The 25,492-nt window shown below is 41.7% G+C and overlaps 1 protein-coding gene across 1 annotated transcript; it reads right to left on the reverse strand.

Annotated features, from left to right (window-relative positions):
• Nucleotides 1-931: 931 nt before the first annotated feature.
• On the reverse strand, nt 932-23,740 carry LOC139312628 (vomeronasal type-2 receptor 26-like). Its single transcript, XM_070937573.1, has 7 exons — nt 23,614-23,740; nt 21,333-21,467; nt 20,807-20,928; nt 16,542-16,558; nt 9,501-9,686; nt 3,731-4,628; nt 932-1,084 (listed from the first exon to the last, which is right to left on the reverse strand). Exons 1-7 carry the CDS (start codon nt 23,738-23,740, stop codon nt 932-934), a joined length of 1,638 nt encoding a protein of 545 aa, XP_070793674.1.
• Between the last annotated feature and the right edge of the window lie 1,752 nt (nt 23,741-25,492).

A 25,492-nucleotide genomic window follows, 5' to 3' on the forward strand; every position in this document is an offset into this window, starting at 1 on the left:
GGAAACGATTCCAAAAGAGTATTGGGATCTCCATGAAGTTTTTAGTGAAAAGGCCTCGGATGTACTGCCTCCCCACAGAGATACGGACTGTACCATTGAAATACTCCCAGGTGTGAAACTTCGTAAACCGAAAATCTACCCCATGACCCCTTGAGAATTAGGGGAATTGCGAAACTTTATTGATAAAAATCTAGAACGGGGGTTTATTAAACCTGCCAAACCAAAGGTGGCGGCACCGAGAAAAGAAGGATGGTTCCTTTCGCTTGGTAGTTGATTATAGGAACCTAAATGCGATTTGTGTGGAGAACGTTTACCCCCTACCACTTATGAAGGACATGCTATCTCACTTAGGAAAGGGAAAAATCTTCACCAAACTTGACTTACGGGAAGCTTACGACCAAGTGAGAATTAAAAAGGGAGATGAATGGAAAACAGCATTTAGCTGCCCACTTGGATGTTTCCAGTTTAGAGTACTTCCGTTTGGACTACAGGGAGCCCCTGCTGTGTTCATGCAATTGATTAACGAAGTACTGCATGAGCACCTGTTTAAGGGGGTTCTGGTCTACATTCTGGATGTACATGTCTGCATGACATTCTTATTTACTCAGAGAACATGGACGACCATGTGAAATTGGTCCGAATGGTCCTGAAAAAACTCAGGGCTGCTGAACTATATGCCAAACTTTCTAAGTGCGAGTTCCATCAAAGCAAAATTGACTATCTTGGATATCGCATATCACATGAGGGGATAGAGATGGACCCTGGGAAGGTTCGGGCCGTATTGGAATGGGCCGCCCCACGCACCCACAAACAATTACAAAGTTTCCTGGGTTTTGCAAATTTCTATAGACAGTTTATCCCCTCATTTGCCAAAATAGCTCTGCCTATAACAAATCTTCTGAAAATTAAGGGTGAGGCAAAACCAAGGCCTTCACAACCTCTTGAATGGACTATGGACTGTCAAGCAGCTTTTGAAAAGTTGAAATGACTGTTTGCTGCTGAGCCGGTCCTCAAACATCCAGACATGGAAGAGCCTTTCATAGTACAAGCAGACTCGAGTGACGTGGCTATGAGAGCAGTACTCCTGCAAAAGAACGCAGAAGGGGAATTACAACCCTGTGCTTACATGTCCCGTAAATTATCAGAAACCGAGAGGAGATGGGCCATATGGGAAAAAGAGGATTTTGCGGTGCGATGGGCATTGTTAACGTGGAGACAATTTCTGGAAGGAGCAAAGCACCTGTTTGAAGTTTGGACTGATCACAAAAATCTGGAGGCGTTGAAAACACCACGTAAACTGTCACCAAAGCAAGCTCGTTGGGCCCAGCATTTCAACCATTTTAATTTCACCCTAGGCTACATTCCTGGTGGAAAGAATTTCATGGCGGACGCACTCTCCAGAATGCCTCAATACAACAGTACCAAGAAAGAAGTGGTTCAACCCATCATCCCTTCAACACAACTGGCAGCGCCAATGACTACCAGAACACAGGCGAGGGCCGATCCAGCCCTTTCGGGCGACCTACTACAGAAATTACAAGAAACCTTAAAAACTGACGAATGGTTTAAAACCCATTCAAATGAATGTACCCTCCGTGATGGTCTAGCTTGGATAGGGGCTAAATTGTATGTCCCTGAGAGTTTAAGACTAACAGTATTACAATATGCTCACGATGCCAAGGCAGCCGGATACTTTGGATTTGTTAAAACTCTACATCTTGTTAAAAGACAGTTTTGGTGGCCTGCCCTCAAAAAGACATAGAAGCATATGTGGCTAGTTGTCCGGTGTGTGCCTCAGCTAAAAGACCTCCGGGGAAGCCACCTGGTTTGCTGCAGAGTGTGGCAAGACCGGACGCCCCTTGGAAGGAAATATCCATGGATTTTATTGTTGACCTACCAGAAAGTGAAGGGTGTACAGTCATTTGGGTAGTAACCAATTATTTATTAGGTTATTAGATAAAATACAAAATACAAAAGTAAATAGGAAGACACACTGTGTGTGAGGGGGAAATAGGGAGAGAAAAGTGAGGAATAGAATAGAATAACAGAGTTGGAAGGGACCTTGGAGGTCTTCTAGTCTAACCCCCTGCCCAGGCAAGAAACCCTACACCAGGAGAAATTGGGGAAAAGAAAAGAAGAAACATTGACTTCTAACTCTCTAAAAGCATTAACTTCAAACCACAGCTTTTTGTTTGTCCATAGTAATATAAACTATCCATTTCTATAAAAACATATCAATCTAATTGGTAAAACCCAAAATCAAAGTTTCATATTTTTCCACCTCAAGCACAAAGTTCAGAAGCGGTTTCCATGTGGAAATAAAGGTACTTATATTCTTTCCTTTAACCAAAATGATCAATTTTGCCACTTCTTCCAACTCCATCAGCTTCTGTAGCCATTCATCCATAGTGGGAATCTAAGTGTCCTTCCATTTTTGTGCATATAATAGTCCTGCTGCTGTCAATATCTATAAGATCAAAATTTTTCTCCAAGTCTTTTTCCATTAAACCCAAAGGAAAAGTTTCTGGTTTCATTTTTACTTTCATTTGAAGAATATTCTGTATTATAATATGAACCTTACTCCAAAATTTCTTTGCTTTATCACATGTCCACCATAAATGATAAAACTTCCTTTTTTCTTTTACACTTACAACATTCATTTAAAATATCGTTATACATTCTGGATAAGTTATCTGGTGTTAAATGCCAGCAATACATCATCTTATAAAATTTTTCTTTTAAATTATAGTTTAGTGTAAATTTTAAACCTTTCATCCACATATTTTCTAATTGTTCAAGCATCACATTATATCCAGAATTCCTTAACCAGTGAATCATACAGTGCTTTACATGTTCACTTTCCAAATTTAATTTCAATAACATTTTATAAATCTTAGCAATAATATGTTCATCACTACCACACAGTAATATTTCCAATTCATTCTTTAGCAAAATAAAACCCACAACTCTTTTTATTTGATTTAAGCCATTCTTTCAGTTCTTGATATGTAAACCAATGGCAAACATACCCTTCTAATTCAAATTCTTCCCTCAACTTTAAGGTAGGTTCACCAGAGTTGAAAGATAATATTTTACCATATGTCTAGCGGTCTGGCTTCACCACCATTTATTTTCTTAAAAAAGCTTCTTGAGGGGACACCCAAAGAGGCAACTTCATATAGAACCTTGTTTTATATTTATTCCAAACTCTAAGTATGGCACATCTAGCAAAGTAATTATTAAAATCAACATTAACTTTAACATTATCATACCATAAATAACCAAACCTTAATTTGTGGCCCCCTAATCCAAGTAGCCTCTTATTCTGGAGGTTCACCCACTCTATTAACCAGGCCAGACAACATGCCTCAGAATACAATTTCAAGTCTGGAAAACCCAACCCCCTTTTTCCTTAGTATCTTGCAGTAGTTTGTATCAGATTCTTGGTTTTTTCCTTTGCCATATAAACTTAGAAATATCCAAAATAATAAACACATCTTTAACTAGAAGTTTTCCTTCCATACAGGGCACTGGACCTCACTAAGGACACTTTGAAAACATGAAAAACAAAAGACTGACCAGAGGAATATTGTAAGCAAGGATAAGGAATTCTTTTATGGATAAATTCCTCCTTTATGCCATAATCTTTTAGAAATCATCACACTTACATCTCAAAGATAAATATAAATGAGACCGATCCTTGCATTAGTTAGAAATTCTTGTTTCTTACTATATTTTCTCTACAATTCAGATCCGGCCTCAGCAGAATAATGTAGCATTTGGGGAAAAAAATACAAGTCAAAAGAGCAGCTCCAGAGGCCAAAATGGAGAAGATCTCCACAGCCACCATGGATTTCCCTTTGGTGCTTAGGTAGGTGGGGAGGAAGGTGATCCAAACACTGCAAAAGACCAGCATGGAAAAAGTAATGAACTTGGCTTCATTAAAACTATCAGGCAATTTCCTAGCTAGAAATGCCACTGTGAAACTGATGAAGGCCAAAAAAGCTAGATAGATGAGGACAATGTAAAACATTACAGCTGAGCCTTGCTTACATTCCAAGATGATCTCTCCAAACAAGGAATGGAAATCCATGTTGGGAAATGGAGGAGAGGTTCCCATCCAGGTGACACAAAGGACTGCTTGGACCAGAGGACAGACCAAGACAATGGAGTAAGTCAGTGGTTTTCCTAAGAGTTTCCTTGTCTTGTTCCCTGGCTTGGTGGCCACGAAGGCCAGAACCACCATGACAGTTTTTGCCAACACAGCAGAAACTGCCAGGGAAAAGAGAATGGCAAAGGCAGATTGTTGGAAGAGACAGGTGATCTTCCCTGGCTGACCAATGAAGAGGAAGGAGCAGAGGAAGCAGAACAGGAGGGAGACCAGCAGGATGTAGGTGAGTTCTCTGTTGTTGGCTTTAACAATTGGTGTGTCATGATATTTATAGAAAATCACCAGGACTGCAGATGTGCTCATAGAGAAAAAAAGAGTGAGAGAAACTAAAGTGTATCCCAGGGTGTCTTGATAGGCAAGGAAGTGGATCTTCTTGGCACTGCAGTGGTCCTTGTCCTTGTTGGGATATTGGTCTTCTGGGCAGGATTCACAGTGAGCAGCATCTGAAATCAAGAATCTTTGTTTAAGAATTCATTCATTCAAGGAAATCATGGTGCACTTATAATGATTCTAGGATAGATCAGCCAGTGACGAGGATTAGTTCAATTCCAGCTATCCATTCATTATGCAATTCCACGAGTAATGTGGGTTTCAGTTTGAGATTTCTGCCTGTTTTCTCCCTTACTTTATAATGGAACCCACAGAAGATCGATAGACCTGTTATCCAGGAATGTTGCTATTTGTTTATCTGTACATGATCCCTGCCTTAACCTCTCTGTTTTGTGCTTCAGATGTGTTCATTCAGACTTATTTGATCACTCCTACTCTATCAAAGAGGCACAGATAGATGAATCTCCTCTTTCTCTGGCAGGTCTATTTCCTCGGAGGTTGATAGTATTGATGGATGAAACATGCATTAAGTAATAAGAATTAAAGCTTGGACTGAAAACCCCACTTCCTCAGGAAAATATTAGACTTTGGGTTTTACAATCAGATATTACAGGAGGAGTTGAAATGCAAGTTGGAGATTCATAAATTCTGCCCTAAAACTATCTTGCATGGAACTGCTGAGGATTAGGAAAGGTGACTTCTGTGGCCAGGGCAATTTAGATCCATCAACTGAAAAGTTCTGCTGAAAACAGAACTCAATCATATCAAAAATGATCACAATAAACAAAATAGATTTAATGAATGTCTTCTTTGATCATGGAAGATCTATTTTTGAAGTCTGCTCTACCTGTCTGATTTGAAAATGTCCCTTCTGGACAAGGGTCACACTGGTAGCAGCAAACTGGCTTGCCCTCTGGAACTCTTCTCCTCTCTCCTGCATGGCACCTCTTCATGCCACATCTGGCAAAGGGGATGGTCTGAAAGAGAAATATTTGAAATTACTTAAGCAATGAACTTGCTGCATTCATTCTTTCCCTCATTCCTATTTCCTTTTTTTATTCCTACTTCTATTTTCAGATTCTCTTCTTAAGAAATAGATTGCCACCATCTATCAAAAACCAGGAACAGCTGCTGGGGGACTCAGGCCATTGGCACTCCCAACCTACCATCAGATGTTGGAGATTGGAACTGGGATCTCAGCCTGTAGAGGAAGGCTTGTGACTGAACTACAGCATTTCTAAAAAAAAGAACCATGAGGATACACTGAGCATCAATGGTCCATGGAAATCACTGTTGCTTGCTGTAATTGCAACCTCCATTTCAAACAGACATTGTTCCCAAGGCTAACCCTTTGTGGAATGACACAAATCAGGCATCAAATGTGTTACATGCAAAGCTGATTTTACACCAAATGACTGCCAAGATTTCTGACTCAATTGATTATTTTTCCAGTTAGAAAGATGTTGTACATCTCAAGAAGAAAATGAATCTTTCCTTCAATTTACAACATTTCCTTGCAGCTCACCTTTGTGCCCCAGACGATTCCATCAGATTTAATGGTGAAATCTTGGCCTGGGGGAGCCTCAGGATTTACTTGCCCAACCTTCTTGGGGAGAAAAGATTGATTGGGGAGGAAAACCCAGTTGAGAAGATCATAACGAGCAGATCCCAGTCCATCTTCTGAGAAGGAGACTTCCTCTCCAGCACTGTTGTTGAACTGCACATTCCTCAAATAGGGAAGAATCTGGAAGAAAGGAGAACTTCAGAAATAGGAGTATTTGGGCTAGAGCTATGGTTATGGCTTCTATCAGAACATGGTGACCATCTTGAGAAGATGAGTTCATGTCTGAAAAGCTAGAGGAGTTCTCTTGGTGGAGAACTGAGGAATCTGCAGTAACACCAAATATTTAACTCGGAAACTACAAATGGTTTTCCTTTGGTCCTTTGTATCATGGTTTCCTCAAATCAAGCTTTATCAGAATAAGTACACTGAAAGATTTTAGTGCCACATCCCAAAATTAATCATAATTAATTAATTAATTAATTAAATTTATTTATTAATTAATTAATCAATTAATTAATTAGATTTATTTATTTGTCAGTCATATATAAGATAACAGGTAAAAGTATAAACATAATTTGAATACTTGAAAAAATTAAATAAAAAGAAATATTAGGACAGGGACAGTAGGCTTTTTGGTATGCTTATGCACGCCACTTACAGACGTCTTGGGAATGAGGTGAGGTCAACAGTAGAAAATCTTAGGTTAAAGTTTGGGGGTTTGAGGAAGTAACCACAGAGTCAGGTATTGCATTCCAGGCATTGAGCACTCTGTTGCTGAAGTCGTATTTTCTGCAATCGAGTTTGGAGCGGTTTACCTTGAGTTTGTATCTATTGTGTGCTCATGCATTATTGTGGTTGAAGCTGAAGTAGTCATTGACAGGTAGGACATTGTAGCAGATAATTTTGTATACTACACTTAGGTCAGACTCGAGGCGGTGTAGTTGTAAATTGTCTAATTCCAAGATTTCGAGCCTGCTGGCATAAGGTATTCTGTTGTGAGCAGAGGAGTGGAGTACTCTTTTCGTGAAATATCTCTGGACTCGCTCAATTGTATTAATGTCTAAAATACACTGCGGAGTCCAGGCAGATGAGCTGTATTCAAGAACTGGTCTAGCAAAGGTTTTGTATGTCCTACTTTGCAGTATAATATTAGCAGAAATGAAGCTTTGCAAGATTAGATTAACAACTCTTAATGCCTTTTTGGCAATGTTGTTACAGTGAGCTCTCGCACTTAGATCATTTGAGATGAGTACTCCAACATCATTGACTGAGTGAGGGTCGTCTATGAGGTCGTATATGATTTTCCTCCTGTAATACTTGATTACATGTAGTTTTAAATATTTACTTTGTCCTGGGGTCTTGTAACCGATAAATTCACTTTAGCAACAATGAAATAATTTGCATGAGAACAGAGTACAATTCCTCTGATTTTCTCTGCCTGAGAATTGAACAGAGCAAGAACAATGACTGATGAAATCGGCATCAAGGAAAAGGAAAGGCTTGTCCTGTTTTTTCTCTTCACTGTTCAGAGAAGTTCAATGTCTATCCATTAATGCAGAAAAGTCTGATGTGTTTGAGACAAAAAACCCATTAAGACTATTTTGAGTCCTGCTTTATGTGCTCAGGGGAACCAAGATTTGCTGCATTCACACTACAACCTGAGCAGTACAATAAATGTAAAACTGGACAAATTGGGTGGGGTCAAACAGGATGTTAACTGATAGAAACATAAACCACGGTTAAAAGGAATTGAGTGTCTTTTTACAAGTTGGATTTGGGTTCCATGCTGAGGGTAACAGAGGTTGTTATGCAACTGTCTCAAGTAGGACTTCTACTGACTTCTGGAAGCTTCTTTCTCAAGCACAGCCATTGTTGTTTTGGTATCAGCTGACATCTACTCCCTGTCATGGTTACCTCCTGAAACTCTGGCAACCATTGAAGCCTTTCAGGATTTATGAAGGTCTTTCTTCTATGGATCTTATGGACAGCTCATTTGGTTTATTTCTCTTCTCCCCCTCTCCAAACTCTTCCAACAAAACATGATTCTTATTTCATATCTTTCTAATAATTGCTTTTAATATGTTTTCCTTTCTAAGGAAGCCACAGAAATTACCTGCCAGGAATGGACATTGGAGATACTTTTTCCAAGCCTCATCATGGTCGGTCGGGCTCTGGGTCCATACATTGCATGTAAAGTGTGTGCCACAGCAAAAATGGCATTGTAGATATTATAACTTTCAGCTGTCATGCTTGTTTCAAAAATGTAATTGGGCAGATTCTGCACATTCTCCTTTCCTGTACATTGTTTTCCCCCCTTTGGAAGGATCTTGCCTGGCTGGTGAATCTTGCAGCGAAAGACCATTTCCCACCATAGAGGGAGAAATACATCCCCTTGTGGGTTCAAGGGGTCTAAAGACAGAACAAAATGTTTGAATTCTGAGACATCCCCGGTGTGGTCCCTGAAATGCAAGACTCCATGGAAAGTCTTTAGAAATAGCAATGTGTTTTCAGATTCCTTCACACTAAGTTTCCAATGGGAGGTTAAGATCCAAACATTCTGAAATGTTTTCTTCTTGAATTTTTTATGGGCAAACAAAATTCCCTGTACACTGACAATACATTTGGGGTCTCCAAACAGAATAATCACTTCAGTTTTTGACCAAGTCTGGAAATTGAGACGTAATTGTTTCCATATAATCTCAAAATCATGTGATTTCAGCCTTTTAGTGAAGGCCAGGCAGATCTCCTTCTCCTTAAGCATTGGCATCAGAGTTGAGATGAAATGTTCTCCCCTGTCATCTTCAGTGGCGAAAAGTCCAACCCAGTTCCACTGGAAATACAGGAGTAGTTTGACTAGACCTACATACTGAGGAGATTCCTTGGGATTAATCGGGAAGAAGGAAGGATAAACTCTTCTCTCTCTCTGAGAGAACTCAAAGCCAACACCGAGCTGAAAAACAGTGAGATTCATCTTTCAAAGACAAAGTAACGTCTTAGGGCAACTTTAGGAGTCACCATTGTATGGATTTTGCTCCACCAGTCAGGCTGAGTGACCCTCAGTGGCAAGCTTCATCTCCTTCCCTTCTTAGGGAGAGCCACCACTTACACATCTTGACTGATTGTGATATGTCAGAAGACAAGAGAAGAACCCAACAACCTGATACAGGAAATAAATGTCACTAAAATGATGGCTACTCTTTTATGAAGAATACATGAAGAGCCACAGGCTCATGATGTGCCTCCCCCAAACTACTTTTAATTTCCTCTTGGCTTATGTGTGTGTTTTCATCTTTGTCTTATCCATATTGTATCCAAGGGAGCTCTCTTACCTGTGGGACCTTGAAGATGCTGAAGATGGAGGCCATCTGCCTCGAAGATTTGGCACTGAGACCACCAATGACAGACAGCAGAGTGTCCTGCAGGTCACATTTGTACCCTGGAACCACTTGGCCTCGTGAGGAGAGTATGGAGAGGCTGTTTAAAGAAACAACTATCACAGTCTGGTAATGGCCATGGATGTGGAAGCCAAGGGAGATGTTGGGGAGCAGAAGAAAATCCTTATTGACCTCGGAGACAGCAAACATCAATGTAAGGAACTGCTGGTAGTTATTGGCGATGAATCTGTAGTGAGCAAAACATTGGCAAACATTACAAGAAAGCTTGTGCATGGCTGTAGAATTTGCTTTAATGTTTGGGGGGACTTTTGAAGGCAGAAACTCCCAAATTTCCATGGGTTTGGGTTTTCTTCAGAGGATTTTCCTTGGCTAAACTTGGATGACGTTCTGAGAAAGGAAACAAGTCCTTCCGTAGATATCCGGACTGTTTTATACTCTCTATCATCCCAGCCATATTCACTTTGCTGCGGTGGCTGTAATTCTTTCCAATTGATTCACTTTCAATGTAATTATTTAAGGTCTCTCTTGGAGCAGCTTCTACAGGTGTGGTAAAGATTGCTGAGCACAGGACTACAGTGGGGGTCACCTCAGAGATTTACTGAAGGCCCATATTCATCAGCAATGCTGATTCCAACACTGAGAGGGATCTTTGTAACTCCTGAACAGTTGAAGCGTGTTGAGCTTTTATTTGAATTTTATGCCAAAAGTTACTGGTGAGATTAATATTATAATTTGACTTCTTCACTAGTCCAGCAAAGCTTCCCTCTTCATTTTTGTTGTTTATCATCTATCTGATGAGGAGATTGAGAATTCCAGCCTATTTTTAGAGTTTCCTAATTTATCAAGAAAAGCACAAAATATGCACTACACCAGAACAGTTCAAAACCCAAGAAATATTTTTTGAAAAAAGTCCCTGAATGTAAAGCAAAGAAACAATTTATCTCCACGTTTCCCCTTCAGCTGAAACTTACCCCTTTATAAAAACAAGCTTCACTGTATTAAACTCTAGGACAGGAGACTTGTTAATGCTTCCCAAGGGCAAATTCCCACCAATAACGAGATCACCAGGCCTGTAGTAGCTTCCATCTAATTCGATATAATCCCTGAACACACACATGGTTTGCAGCCTCTTTGCTGTAGTTGGAGCCAGGAGCCAGAAGAGCATCAGCATCAGAAGTAGCATAACTCCTGCCCAGTCTTTCTTCACACACATATGGTTTGCAGCCTTTTCAGAGAAGTTGGAGATAGAAACTGGAAAGGCATCAGCAGTAGCATGACTCCTGCCCCATCTTTCTCGTCTTCTTCCCTCCTAGAACAGAAAAGAAACTTTGTGCAGAAACTCATTTGAAGGTTGCTCCTGAAATCTCACTGGAACATTAGTACAGCAGACACCACCTGTGGCACCTGGATGGCACCAGGATAAATTTATAGCAACAATGCTTCCTCTTACCTGTGTTTGGGCCATGAGCATAGAGGAAACAAAGGCATTCAAGTCTCCTGAAACCCAGGAATTAGCTCTTTGCAAGGCAGCCTAAGGTGACATCTTCTGCCTTCATCTGAAGAACTCAGAGAGATTTTTTTTAAAGCAGGCTTTATTTTGTAAGATTTTGTATTGAGAAATCCACAGGGGACACACTATGAATTACTGTACTTCTGATAATTGCAAGGAAAAGCAATTGTTCTACCTATGGAGCAATAGCTTCTCATTCACCAGAATGGAAAAACATGTTTATGTGTCTTGTAATGCACAGGATAGAGGGAGTCATGCTGAAGTTGTGAATCTGACCTCCTTGAAACTGACCCCCTGGAAAGAAGATGGAGCTTGGCCTGGGCCATAGTTGGTCAGCTAGTATGAGAGTCATGGGGTTTGGTGGCATACAACTATCAGTTGTATCCTTGTAACTGTGAGCAGTCATGCCAATGCTTGGATGGAAGAACCATTTTTTTTAATAACCACATGGCAGTGGATGAAATCAGAAACTGGGATAACAAAGGATGGGTATATAGTGTTAGGTGAGTCTCTCCTTCACCTGAAGGTGGTTCCATTCAGTGTTGGTTGCAGGAGTGAGACTGAGCCAAATCCATTGACTTTCAGGATCCATCTGGAAAGCCTTTTCAGTTTGAGGTCAGGTATCATTTGTATGCTGATGATATTCAGTTGTACAACCACCGATTGACCAAGCGGTGCTATGAAGGTTTTGCCCTCGTGCATGAAGGTTGGATGGGAAGGGAGAGTCTCAGTTTGAATCCTAGCAAAAACAGGCAGCTGTGCATGATTGGTTCTCCTAGAAGTGGAATTTTTCATCTTTGGTTCATCATGACATTGAACTGTAATGCTTAGGACTCTTCTTCACTCTAGGATCTTCCTGGACTAATAGTTTCTGCTCAAGGATCAGAATGGTACCTATCTCAAGAAAGAAGTGTGCCTGCTTGGAGAATAAGTCTCCACTTAGTGGGGGCCAAAAGCAGGTATACTAAGCAGGTATATACAGAAGTATGAAGGCTATTGCTTAACGCATTGTAAGCTGCCCTGAGTCTCCGGAGAAGGGCAGCATATAAATCGAACCAATAAATAAATAACAAATAAATCACAGTGCAGATCATGGCTAAATTCTGGAGGGAGTTCCTGCAGTCCATTGGGTCATCCCAAGGCCTTAGCTTGGTCTTTCATCTGAGCACCAATGGGAGGGTAGAGAGACTGAACGCCATGGTAGAACAATACCTGAGCTGTTACGTGAACTACCAGCAGTCCAATTAGGCAGACCTCTTGCCATTCGCTGAGGTCGGGTACAGTAATGCTGTTCACAGTAGCACGGAACTAACCCCTTTCAAGGTAGTAAGTGGTATAGGCTTCGTCCCAATGCCAGAATACCCAAGAGATCCCCTTTCTTCAATCAGCCTGACGGATTGGCTGTCAAGGTTCCGACCACTGCCTAATAAGAGCAGGAGCCTCAAGCAAAGTTTCAAAAAAAATCCAGTTGTTTATTAAATGCATCAAGTCAGCACGGATCAAGTGAAGCCAATTTCACTCAATTTATGTCTTGCCTCTGACCCTGTTTCCCCCTCCCCCCAAGGTGTGTCATCAGTCACAGTCCCCAGAGAATCAATTTTGTGGGTCGTAGAAGTCACTCCCTCTGGTCATTACTGTTTTCTATGGCGATGGCCTTGACTTTGTCCAGCTAGGTCATTGTAAATGTTCTGTCAGGTGCAAAACATTTGGATCAGACATGAACTTCCAACTAGACTGATTAATTTCTCATCATACAAGCAGTAACTTTCTCAATTAATGTTTAGCAGTATCTTGGTATTACATAAGGGTTAATGGAATTCATGAGGGATTGGACTTAGTTTATTTGTGGCTATGTAGAGACTTTAGGCTGATTCCTCTTTTAACCCCATGCCCAGGTACTGCCACTCCTCCAATAGGTTGAGTTTGTTAAACAGAACGAAATTGAGCAGTGGAGAGTCAACTTGCATGAGAGCAACAGAGGTGATGGAAGCAAGAGGGGTGGAAGAGTGGAGGCAGAAAGTCAGGAGTTCTTGGGAACAAAGCTACAGTTGAGAAATACCCAGCATGAATTCATCCTTGAATTCATCATTGCTCAAGAAGAACCAATTGTAATGTTTTTGTGACTATTACGACTGCTTAATCCTTCAGGCCCCCTCCATCCAAAACCCACTGTGGAATGAAATGCAGGACGGAAAACCAATAATCAAATCTCATTGGAAAACAAACCACTGCCACAATCTAAACCTGAGCTATGAACATTCTCTACTGTTTCATGCTGCAATGTTCTTGCATTAGGGCTACCCTTGAAGACCCCTTGAAAACTGCAGCTGGTCCAAAATGAAGCCCACAATGTTGGACCCTTCTAGATTCACCCATTTCAGACTTCTGTTGCATAAGTTGCAGTGGCCCCCAGGTTCCTCCAAGGCACCATTCAAGGTGCCGGTTATCACTTTTAAATAACTGCATGTCACAGGACTGGATGATTGACAGATGCCTCCTGACTTTAATTACAAAGCTGGGATGACTCTCATGCCCTGGATGACATTGCTAGTAACATATACTAGTTAAGGAAATTAGATTGTGATCCTGGGTCAAATTATTCCTCTGCAGACTCTCTATGCACAAAGATCTCATAGACCACCTTTGTTCACCAAGGATGTCCAAGAGATGAAATATCATGAGAGGTTATTAATATAATGCAAACAGTTATGACATACTTTGCTCATCCATCTCAGGAAAATTCTGCCTGACATTGACAAGGAAGTATAGCAGATCTGGATGTGAGAGAGATTTAAACTCCACCATTTCAAAAATCATTGAATAGTGGTAGGTAATTCTATAATGACTCAGTTATCTAAGGAAACAACCATATTTGCTTAAAAACACGAATACTGAACACATCCCTTTAAAATACTAACTAAAAATTAACTAAATTAAAAGGAATAAAATGAGAAAATTCTCTCCTTGTAATAATTAACAAATCTTTATGAAAAAGCTTCCCATCAAATCAGGGCTCTGGACATCACTGAGGACACTTTGAAAACATGATAAACAAAGACTGGAGGATCATTGCTGACCACAGGTAAATTGTCATGTAAGGTCCTGCCTTGCCAATCTTCTCAAGAAAGCAGTTCTCTTGAAACAATTATCATTTGAAAGGGAACTTTTATTGAAAGACGGTGATAGCAAAGGAAATATAGGCAGGAACTGAAGTTTCCCACTCAAAGTGTTAGGCTAAACTGCTACAAGCAAAGCCCCTCCCAATGTCCAGTTCAACATTGACCCAATCCCAAAGTGCGAAGATGTTTTGAGAACCTCAGATAGAGATGGTGATAAATCTAAATTCCCAGGTGCTTCAATTTCACTTTCTCTAGTGGTGAGATAAAGCAGATGGCTCAAAGCACATTCCTTTCCCCCTCCTAAGGTGAGCCGAGTTGACACCTATTTCACACAAGGTACAGCAAAGCAAAGCAAACAAAACCCTGCACAAAAAAACTCCCCAAAGCCTCCCCCTCCCATCAGAATGGCAGCGTCCCAATAGAGATCTATGGAACCTGACATGTAACCAATTACAACACTTGAGAAGGAATTCTTTAATGGACAAGTTCCTGCTTCTTGTCAACTTTTTTTTTTTAAATCAGATTCTAAATATGTCTGACAGACAAATATAAATGAGGCCAATCTTTGTATTAGTTAGAAAATCTTGTTTCTTACTATATTTTCTCTACAATTCAGATCGGGCCTCAGTAGAATAATGTAGCATTTGGGGAAAAAGATACAAGCCAAGAGAGCAGCCCCAGAGGCCAAAATGGAGAAGATCTCCATGGCTACCATGGACTTCCCTTTGGTGCTCAGGTAGGTGGGGAGGAAAGTGATCCAAACACTGCAAAAGACCAGCATGCTAAAAGTAATGAACTTGGCTTCATTAAAACTATCAGGCAATTTCCTAGCTAGAAAGGCCACTGTGAAACTGATGAAGGCCAAAAAAGCTAGGTAGGCAAGGACAGTGTAAAACATGAAAGCTAAGCCTTCCTTACATTCCAAGATGATTTCTCCAAACAAGGAGTGAAAGTCACAGCTGGGAAACGGAGGGGAGGTTCCCAGCCAGGTGACACAAAGAAGGGCTTGGATCAGGGGACAGGCTATGACAATGGAGTTGGTCAGTGGTTTTCCTAAGACTTTCCTTGTCTTGTTCCCTGGTTTGGTAGCCATGAAGGCAAGAACTACCATGACAGTTTTTGCCAACACAGCAGAAACTGCCAGGGAAAAGAGAATGGCAAAGGCAGATTGTCGTACAAGACAAGTGATCTTCCCTGGTTGACCAATGAAGAGGAAGGAGCAGAGGAAGCAGAGCAGGAGGGAGACCAGGAGAATGTAAGTGAGATCTCGGTTGTTGGCCTTGACGATTGGTGTGCCATGATGTTTATAGAAAATCACCAGGACTCCAGAAGTGATCAGAGAGAAAAAGAGAGCAAGAAAAACTAAAATGTATCCCAGGGTGTCTTGATAGGCAAGGAAGTGGATTTTCTTGGCAATGCATTGGTCCTTGTCCTTGTTGGGATATTGGTCTTCTGGGCAGGGTTCACAGTGAGCTGCATCTGAAATCAAGAGTGTTTGGCTAAGAATTTCAGGGGTATCTGCCATATGCATTATCCCTCCTACAGAGGTGATATGACTTCCTCTTTCGGTTGTTGGCCTGTCTACAAAGGGAAAGATGAAAGGTCTCCCTGTACAAGTTATGGGGCATCAAAAATGGCAAACCATCCTCCATTTATGATGATCCTGGGGATAGATTAGCCAGAGACGAAGATTTGTTCAGGTCCAGCTATACATTCACTGTGCACTTCCATGACTGATGAGGCCTTCAATTTGAGATTCCTGCCTGTTTTTTCTCCTATTTTCTAATGGAACCCACAGAAGCACGACAGATCTGTTATCCAGGAAGGCTGCTGTTTTGTTTGTGTGTATATCATCCCTGCCTTAAACTCTCTGCTTTGTTCCTCAAATCTGTTCATTCAGACGTTTTTTACTCCCCCCTGCTCTATCCAAGAGACATAAATAGATTAATGTCCTCTTTCCCTGGTAGGTCTATTTCCTCAGAGGTTGATAGTGCTGACAAAAGGAGCATATTCTGAATAATAAAAATTAAAGCTTGGACCACACACCCCACTTCCTCAGGATAGATTGGAAGGCGGTTTTTGCAATTAGATGTTTGAGTAGGAGTGGAAATGCAAATTGGAGATTTATAAATTCTGCCCTAAAGATATCCTGCATGGAACTGCTGAGGATCGGGAAAGATGCCTCTATGGCCAAGACAATTTAGATCTGTAAACTGAAATGTTTTGCTGAAAGGTATGATTTCATGACACTCTTATCAAAAGTGATAACAATAACAAAAACATGACTTAATGAATGTCTTCTGTGATCCTGGAAGATTAACATTTGAAGTCCTGTCTACCTGTCTGATTAGAAATGGTCCCTTCTGGACAAGCATCACATTGGTAGCAGCAAACTTGCTTGCCCTCTGGAACTCTTCTCCTCTCTCCCACATGGCACCTCTTCCTTCCACACCTGGCAAAGGGCACCTTCTGAAAGAGAAAAGAGAAACACTTGAGATGACCTAAGCAATGAACCAGCTGCATTCATTGTTTTCCCCATTCCTATTTCTCTTCCTTGTTCCTACTTCTGTGTTCAGAATCTCTTCTAAAGAAATAGATTGCCACCATCTATCAGAAATGAAGAACAGCCCTGAGGTCATCAGGCCAGGGGCATTCCTGACACACCCATGGACGTGGGAGATTGGATCTGGAATCTCAGCCTGCAGAGAAAAGTTGATGATGGGATGAGAGCATTTCTAAAATAAAGAACTATGAGGATACAACTGAGCATAACTGATCTATAGACATCACTGTTGCTTGCTCTAATTGGATCCTGCGTTTCAAGCAGATGTTGTTCCCAAGCCTAACCCTTTGTGGAATGACACAAATCAGACCTTAAACATGTTACACGCAAAGCAGATTTTTCACCAAATGACTGTCGTGATTTCTGACTCAATTGATTATTTTTCAAGTTAGGAAGATATTCTGCATCTCAGGAAGAGAAGAGAAGAGAAGAGAAGAGAAGAGAAGAGAAGAGAAGAGAAGAGAAGAGAAGAGAAGAGAAGAGAAGAGAAGAGAAGAGACGAGACTGCAGAAAATACGACTTCAGTAGTAGGGTTGTCAATACCTTGAATGCACTAACTGACTCTGTGGTTTCTTCCCCAAATCCCCAAAACTTTAACCTTAGACTGTCTACTGTAGACCTTACGCCATTCCTAAGAGGTCTGTAAGGGGCGTGCATAAGTGCACCAGCCTGCCTAACGTCCCTGTCTTAAAGTTTTCTTTTATTCATATCCTTTTCATGTATTTATAATTATGTTTACACTTGTATCTGTCATAAAATTCATGCATGATGAAATAAATAAATAAATAAAATAGAATGAATCTTTTCCTGAACTTACAACGGTTCAAGGTGTTGGTTACCACCTTGAAAGCGCTCCATGGCTTAGGGCCCGGGTACCTACGGGATCGCCTTCTGCCACCAATAGCCTCCCACTGACCAACATGCTCCCACAGAGAGGGGCTCCTCAGGGTGCCATCGGCTAAACAATGTAGGCTGGCGACCCCCAGGCACAGAGCCTTCTCTGTGGGGGCACCCGCCCTCTGGAATGAACTACCCTCTGGAATACGTATGATTCCTGATCTCCGTACCTTTCGCCGGGCCCTTAAGACCCTGCTATTTCAACAGGCTGGCCTGGCTGAATAAGAATCTGGATGGGGTATTTTAAATTATGGGTTTTTAAATTGACAGGCCAAATTTATTTAATCTTGTTTTAAATTGGTTTTTAAATTTTGTATGGTTCATTGTTTTATCATGGCTGTACACCGCCCTGAGTCCTTCGGGAGAAGGGCGGTATAAAAATCTAATAAACTAAACTAAACATTTCCTTGCAGCTCACCTTTGTGGCCCAGACAATTCTATCAGAGTTAATGGTGAAATCCTGGCCTTTGGGAGCCTCAGGATTTACTTGCCCAACCTTATTGGGGACAAAAGATTGATTGGGGAAGAAAACCCAGTTGAGAAGATCATAACGAGCAGATCCCAGTCCATCTTCTGAGAAGGAGACTTCCTCTCCAGCACTGTTGTTGAACTCCACATTCCTCAAATAGGCAAGAATCTGGAAGAAAGGAGAGCTTCAGAAATCGGAGTATTTGGGCTAGAGCTACAAATGGGACATCATGGCTTCTATCATCACATAATGGCCATCTTGAGAAGATGAATTTATATTTGAGAAGCTATTTCCATCTCTTGATGGCGATCTGAGGAATCAGGTGTATTTAACTCTGAAACTAAAAGTTTCCCCTTTATCACTGGGCATGATTTTCAACTCCAATTTGATCAAAACAGAATTTTAGTTCCACAATTTAAATTTAAATTTAGGCTTTTCCTCTTGTGAGACTTGGCTCTATGCACTTTCCAATAGTTTGTTTGTCCCAAGTTCTTGCTATCTGATAAATGAATGTTTGAAATGAATAAATTATTTCTATCAGAACCATGGAAAATTCTGCTGATTTTCTCTAGCTCATTGACAAAGGCAGCAGAATGCAGGAACCAGGTTTGATCTAATGGGCCATGTGGAAGGAAGCATCTGACCTTGTTGGATCCTTATCCTACGATTGGGTAGATAATATATAGAAAACTATGTTCTGTAACTTTAACTGCTCCAAATATGACTAATTGGCTGTGCTAAGCAGACATATAAAGGAAGGCAGGAAGTTCGTTCATTCCTGTTCCTGCTCCTGCTCCTGCTATTAGAAGGTTGAACTGCTTGAAGGAACTGTGTTTGTGTTTGAAGAGAACTGGAATTGTAAGCAAACTATGTTTTTGTGTTGAACCATGATTGTTTGAAGAAGTTGTTTTGAGAAGCCAAGGTTGTTTCTTACTACAAGTAAAGACTGTTTATTTTTCTTTAAACGTTCAGAGTCTGTGACTATCTGTGTGTTTTGCTAAGCATCGTATCTATTCGCTGTCTGGTCCGTTGCACTACTTTGCAGAAGGCAGTTTTACCCTCAACAGACCTGGTTGGACACTTCACTATCCAGAGAGGTCCAACATTTTAGCCTTTGATGTAGAAAATTCTGGTGAATTTCAGACCAGGAGTCCATTAGGACCACTTTGAATCTTGCTCTGTGCTGTGGTTGTCATAGAAACAGAATCACAGTATTGGAAGGGACATTGGAGGTCGTCTAGTCCAACCCCCTGCTCAAGCAACAGACCCTCTACAGTTTTATACAAGTGGCTATCCTGTCTCTTCTTCAATGGGGCACCGATGACCTCTAAAGGTAAACCCTTCCTTAAGAAATTTCTCCTAAGTTCTAGGTTGCTTCTCTCCTTGGTTAGTTTCCATCCATTCTTAGTGAGAAGCTGTTTTCACACAGCAAGCTGAGTAGCACAACAAAGGGTAAACTAAAAAAGGGGGGCAGGGTCTCAGGTGAATTGGTATGGGAGGATGCAGACATTTAATCAGGAACTGAAGAAATTCATATGGGGAGCTTCCAATTAAAGTGTCTGCGGACTGAGTCAAAAGCCCCAGAAATTACCTGCCATGACTGGACATCTGAGATCCTCTTTCCAAGCCTCATTATGGTCGGTTGAACTCTGGATCCATGCATTGCATGTAAAGCGTGTGCCAGAGCATAAACGGCATTGTAGATATTGTAACTTTCTCCATTCATTCTTTTTTCAAAAGTGTAATTGGGCAGATTCTGCAGATTCTCCTTTCCTGTACATTGTTTTTCTCCCTTTGGAGGGATCTCTCCTGATTTATGGAACTTGCAGTCATAGACAAATTCCCACCATGGAGGGAGAAAGACATCTCCTTGTGGGTTCAAGGGGTCTAAAGACAGGAGGAAGTGGCTGAATTCAGAGACATCCCTGGAGTGGTCCCTAAAATGCAAGGCCCCATGCAAAGACTTTATATATTGCAATGTTTGTTCAGCTTTCTTCATGCCAAGATTCCAATGCGAAGTTAAGATATAAACTTTTCTAAATGATACTTTCCTGTATTTTTCAAAATAACGTACTGCTCCTATTACAGTGCCAATAACAGCTAAGTCTGCAAAGAAAATAAACACTTCTGCTTTAGACCAGGAATGGAAATTGACAACCATCTTGTTCAGAGCTATTTGAATATTATCCAATTTCAGCATTAGAGCGAAGGCCAGGCAGATCTCCTTCTCCTGGAGCATTGGCATCAACATTGAGAAGAAACGTTCTCCCCTGTCATCTTCAGGGGCAAAAAGACCAACCCAGTTCCACTGGAAATACAGGAGCAGCTGGACTAAACCCACATACTGAGGAGATTCCCTGGGATTAATCCAGAAGAAGGAAGGATAAAGTCTTCTCTCTCCCTGAGAGAACTCAAAGCCAACACCGAGCTGGAGAAAATGAGATTCTTTTTTCAAAGCAAAGTAAAAGTTTCATGCTGACTTTAGTAGTGACCATTGTGTGATTGATGGACTTCCAGTCAGGCTCACTCACTTTGATTGGCAAACTTAATCTCCTTAGCCATTTTTATTGGCTGTGGTATGTCAGAAGACAAGAGAAAAATCAACAACCTGATACAGAGAATAAATGGCACTAAAATGATGGCTACCCTTTAATAAAGGATAATCTAAGAATCACAAGCTCATTATATGTCCCCCAACAAAAAAAACTATCTTTAGTTTAATCTTTGGCTTCTGTGTGTGCTTTTGATCTTTATCTATTCCATACTGTATCCAAGGGAGCTCTCTTACCTGTGGGACCTTAAAGATGCTGAAGATGGAGGCCATCAGCCTTGAGAATTTGGCATTGAGATCACCAATGACGGACAGCAGAGTGTCCGGATAGTCACATTTGTACCCTGGAACCACTTGGCCTCGTGAGGAGAGCATGGAGAGGCTGTTTAAGGAAATCTCAATCTCCCTCTGGAAATGGCGGTAGATGTGGAAGCCAAGAGTGATGTTGGGGAGCAGAAGAAAATCCTTATTGACCTCGGAGACAGCAAACATCAATGCAAGGAACTGCTGGTAGTTACTGGGTATGAGACTGTAGTGAGAAAAATATTGGAGAACATTACAGGAAAGCTTGTGCATGGCTGTAGAATTTGCTTCACTGTTTGGGGGGACATTTATTTATTTTATTTATATTTGAATTTATATACCGCCCTTCTCCCCCTAGGGACTCAGGGTTTTTTTTCAAATGATTTCCCTTGGCTAAACTTGGGTGACTTTGTGAGAAAGGAGACAAGCCTTTCTACAGATATCATGGACTGTTTTATACTCTCTATCATCTCTGCCATATTCACTTTGCTGCAGTGGCTGTAATCCTTTTCAACTGCTCCACTTTCAATGTAATTATTTAAGGTTTCTCTTGGAGCAGCTTCTTCAGGTGTGATAAAGGTTGCTGAACACAGGACTGCAATGGGGGTCACCTCAGAGATTTACTGAAGGCCATTATTCATCATCAATAATGATTCCAATGTTGAGAGGGATTTTTGTAATTCCTGAACAGTTTAAGCGTGTTGAGCTTTTATTCGAATTTTCTGCCAGAAGTTACAGTTCAGATTAATATAATTTGACTTCTTCACTAGGCCAGCACAGCTTCCCTCTTCATTTTTTGCTGTTTATCATCTTCCTGATGAATAGATTGAGAATTCCAGCCTATTTGAAGAGCTTCCTAATTTATCGAGAAAAGCACAAAATATGCACTACACCAGGACAGTTCAAAACACTAGAAGTATTTTTTGAAAAAAGTCCCTGAATGTAAAGCAAAGAAACAATTTATCTCCACGTTTCCCCTTCAGCTGAAACTTACCCCTTTTTAAAAACAAGCTTCACTGTATTAAACTCCAGGACAGGAGACTTGTTAATGATTCCCAAGGGCAAATTCCCACCAATAATGAGATCACCAGGCCTGTAGTAGCTTCCATCTAAATCGATATAATCCCTGAACACACACATGGTTTGCAGCCTCTTTGCTGTAGTTGGAGCCTGGAGAAAGAAGAGCATCAGCATCAACAGTAGCATGACTCCTGCCCGGTCATTCTTATCACCTTCCCTCCTAGAAAAGAAATCAAGGTTTATGCAGAAACTGATTTGAAGGTTTCTCCTGAAATCTCACTGGATCTTTAGCAGATCAGGCACCACCTGTGCCACCTGGATGGCACCAGGACAAATTTATAGCAACTATGCTTCCTCTTACCTGTCTTTGGGCTGTGACCATAGAGAGAACAAAGGCATGTGAGTCTCTTCAAACCCAGGAGTGAGCTCTTTGCAACACAGCCTAAGGTGACACGTTGTACCCTCCATCTGGTGAACTCAGAGATAATTTTTAAAGCAGATTTTATCCTGGAAGTTCTTTGTGTCTGGAAATCCACAGGGGATAAATGAAGAATGACTGTTCTTGTGATAATTGCAGGGAAAAGCCATTGACGTGTCCCCTTAGCAACAGCTTCTCTTCATGCAGCAGAATGGAAAACATCTTTGTGTCTCTTGAAATTCCCAGAGCAGATGGAGTCATGGGGAAATTGTGTTGTTAACCTACATGAAAGTGATCCCTGCACACAAGATGGATTTTGGCTTATGCCCTACTTTGGTCAGATAATAGGAGGGCTACTTGGGAATAGTGGCACAAGGCATAAATGGAATTTGAGGAATTCCATTTATATTAACTTCAATTTTTTTTGCAAGACTTGAAAATTTCTCTTGCTGTATCCTAAGGGTAGACTTGTCATCCGGGTGTTTCTTTTGGTCTTTGGGGGTGCTGCTCCCCAAATTGCCAGGTCTGAAATTCTTTTCTAGAAGATTCATTCACAGGACCAGTTGGGATCATTACTACTGTACCAGCCTTCTTGCTGCACAGCAACTTCCATGTCTGACGTTCTATAGGGCATTTCTCAGTTGACTGTGGGGTTCCCCAGACTTATGGTCTTTAGAGATGTCCATTTGCCATCCCAGGGGCAGGCCTTAGAGGCATCTCACCATGGCCACCATCATTCTTAGCTCAACTCAAAACTGACCACTTCCAACCTGATCTGAGGAGGAGCTGTCCTTGTCATCTTTGTCCTGGCCAGATCATGGCCTGATGACTTTGAAATTCTTTTATGCTGCCCTTCTCTGCAGGGAGGCTGGATCTCTTTGACCAGTCCACTCTTAGTGACTGATGGGGTTCCAAAGGGAACTGAGGATTATACCCCAGGCTCTGCTGTCTTGTCCTTCTGAGGTCTTGGCCACTACCTGGAATAGGAAAGCTACTGAGGCCTTGGATAGGATAGACAAATAAATAGAAGGGAGAGGCTTTAGGGACTTCAGCTCTGCCTCTGATCCCAAACTGGTTTAGCCTGCTGGCAAGCAGCTCCTTATATGCTGACAGTTAGTGACAGTTAGTGACAGTTAGGGACAGTTAGGGAAGGCATAGAAAAAGCCCCGGAGATTCAAAACCAGGAGCTGCACTCTGATTGGCCTATTCAATTATCTAAGCCAAAGGCCATTAATAGGCACAGCAACTCTGAGGGAATTTTTTTTTCTCACACTCACAGAAGAATTCTGGTTGATAAAATTACTTGGATCTCTTCCCAGTTGGAGGCCAAGCATGGTGTGGATCCTATGGAGAAGGCTGGGGAAAGGATTTACGCAGGAATTTAGGAACAGTTTGATCTGGCTGATCCCAAGGATGTCGACAGAGTCCATGGGATGTAGTTGTGACCACCTCTGAACTAGATCCATGCCCCCCTGTTAATGACATGGTTGTTAAATGAATCTGGCTTCCCCATTGACCTGGCTTGTTGGAAGGTCAGAAAAGAGGACCCTGGGACACTGCAGCCGTCGTAAATATGAGCCAGTTGCCAAGGGCCCAAATTTTGACCACATGCCCATGGGAATGCTGCAATGGTCATAAGTGTGAAAAACAGTCATAAGTCACTTTTTTCAGGGCCTTTATAATTTTGAACGAGGATGGCCTGTATAATGTCACATAAGGGTTTTAAACTCCTTCTGCGTTTAATTTTTATATTGATTGTATAGTTTTTGGTTTTTGGTTTATTTAGATCAATAGGCCAATTTTAAATGGCACATTTTCTCCTTTTATTGTAAGATGGGGGCGAATCATTGGCCCCCACGGAAAGGGCCCGCAACTTGGGCATCCTCCTGGACGCACGGCTGTCTTTAGAAGGGCATATGACGGCCGTGGCCAGGGAGGCTTTTTATCAGGTTCGCCTGATACGCCAGTTGCGCCCCTTTCTGGATCGGGACTCCCTACGCACAGTCACTCAAGCACTCGTCACCTCTCGTCTGGACTATTGTAACGCTCTCTACATGGGGCTCCCCTTGGGGTACACCTGGAGGCTCCAACTGGTGCAGAATGCGGCCGCGTGGGGGATTATGGGAGTGACGGGGCGCTCCCATGTGACTCCTCTCCTGCGCGAGCTGCATTGGCTTCCGGTGGACTTCCGGGTGCGCTTCAAGGTGTTGGTGATCACCTTTAAAGCGCTCCATGGCTTAGGGCCAGGGTACTTACGGGACCGCCTTCTGCCACCAATAGCCTCCCACCGGCCAGTTCGCTCCCACAGAGAGGGCCTCCTCAGGGTGCCGTCGGCTAGACAATGCCGGCTGGCGACCCCCAGGAGGAGAGCCTTCTCTGTGGTGGCACCTACCCTTTGGAACAATCTACCCCCAGAGATACGAGTGATCTCCGACCTCCGGACCATTCGTCGGGCCCTAAAAACTCATCTCTTTCAGTTAGCCGGTCTCTCTTGATTTTATGATTTTATGGTTGGTTTTAAATTTTGATATGGATTTTAAATTGATAAATTTTAAACTATGGGCCAAATTTAATTATTTTAAATCTATTTTTTAATCGCACTTATGTATAAATGTTTTTTATTTTGGCTGTTCACCGCCCTGAGTCCGAAAGGAGAAGGGCGGTATAGAAATTCGAGTAATAAATAAATAAATAAATAAAATGTTCTGCACTCAGAAAATGAAATAAATAAATAAAATCACTATTGTTGATCCTCACATGAACTCCATCTTCACGGGAGCTCCAGAGTTTTCTGCAATGCTGCACAAATAGCCAGAGGGAAGCAGAACGAATCACTTTGTCACAAGGCCACATGGTGCAATGACAGAAGCGGCCACCATATTCCAAGGGACCACAACTGAATGAGGCCACTGGTGGCTGCTACCAAAATCATGCTGGAAGTGCTTGCTAAGCGAATCTGTCCCAACATTGATGAAGAACATCATTTTTTTATGCTTTACAGACCTGTGAACATGGTCACTGTGTAGTCTAGGACAATTGCCTACATTCACTTCATCCCAGCCCCCTCACCCCAGCTGACCCCTGGCATTCACCCCTCCCTAGCTGCTATGGTTGATGCTCCCCTCTTTGCCAACTGGATACCCCAGGCTGTGGCAGGAGTGATCACGATGGCTTTTTGATTC

The sequence above is a fragment of the Pituophis catenifer genome, unplaced genomic scaffold (assembly GCF_029215685.1).
Source record: "Pituophis catenifer annectens isolate HBS135680 unplaced genomic scaffold, rPitCat1.0.hap2 SCAF_1, whole genome shotgun sequence".
Taxonomy (NCBI): Eukaryota; Metazoa; Chordata; class Lepidosauria; order Squamata; family Colubridae; genus Pituophis; species Pituophis catenifer.

Bases quoted from the DNA above. Each gene is read 5' to 3' on its own strand.
- LOC139312628 (XM_070937573.1), bottom strand. From the start codon at position 23,740: ATGGACTCTGTCGACATCCTTGGGATCAGCCAGATCAAACTGTTCCTA. The intron at 20,929-21,332 runs GTATAAAACAGT...TCTCCTCACGAG, and splicing joins TATGGCAGAGATGATAGAGA to GCCAAGTGGTTCCAGGGTAC. The intron at 4,629-9,500 runs GTACAAATGTGA...TCTTAAACAAAG, and splicing joins CGAGGCCAAGTGGTTCCAGG to ATTCTTGATTTCAGATGCTG.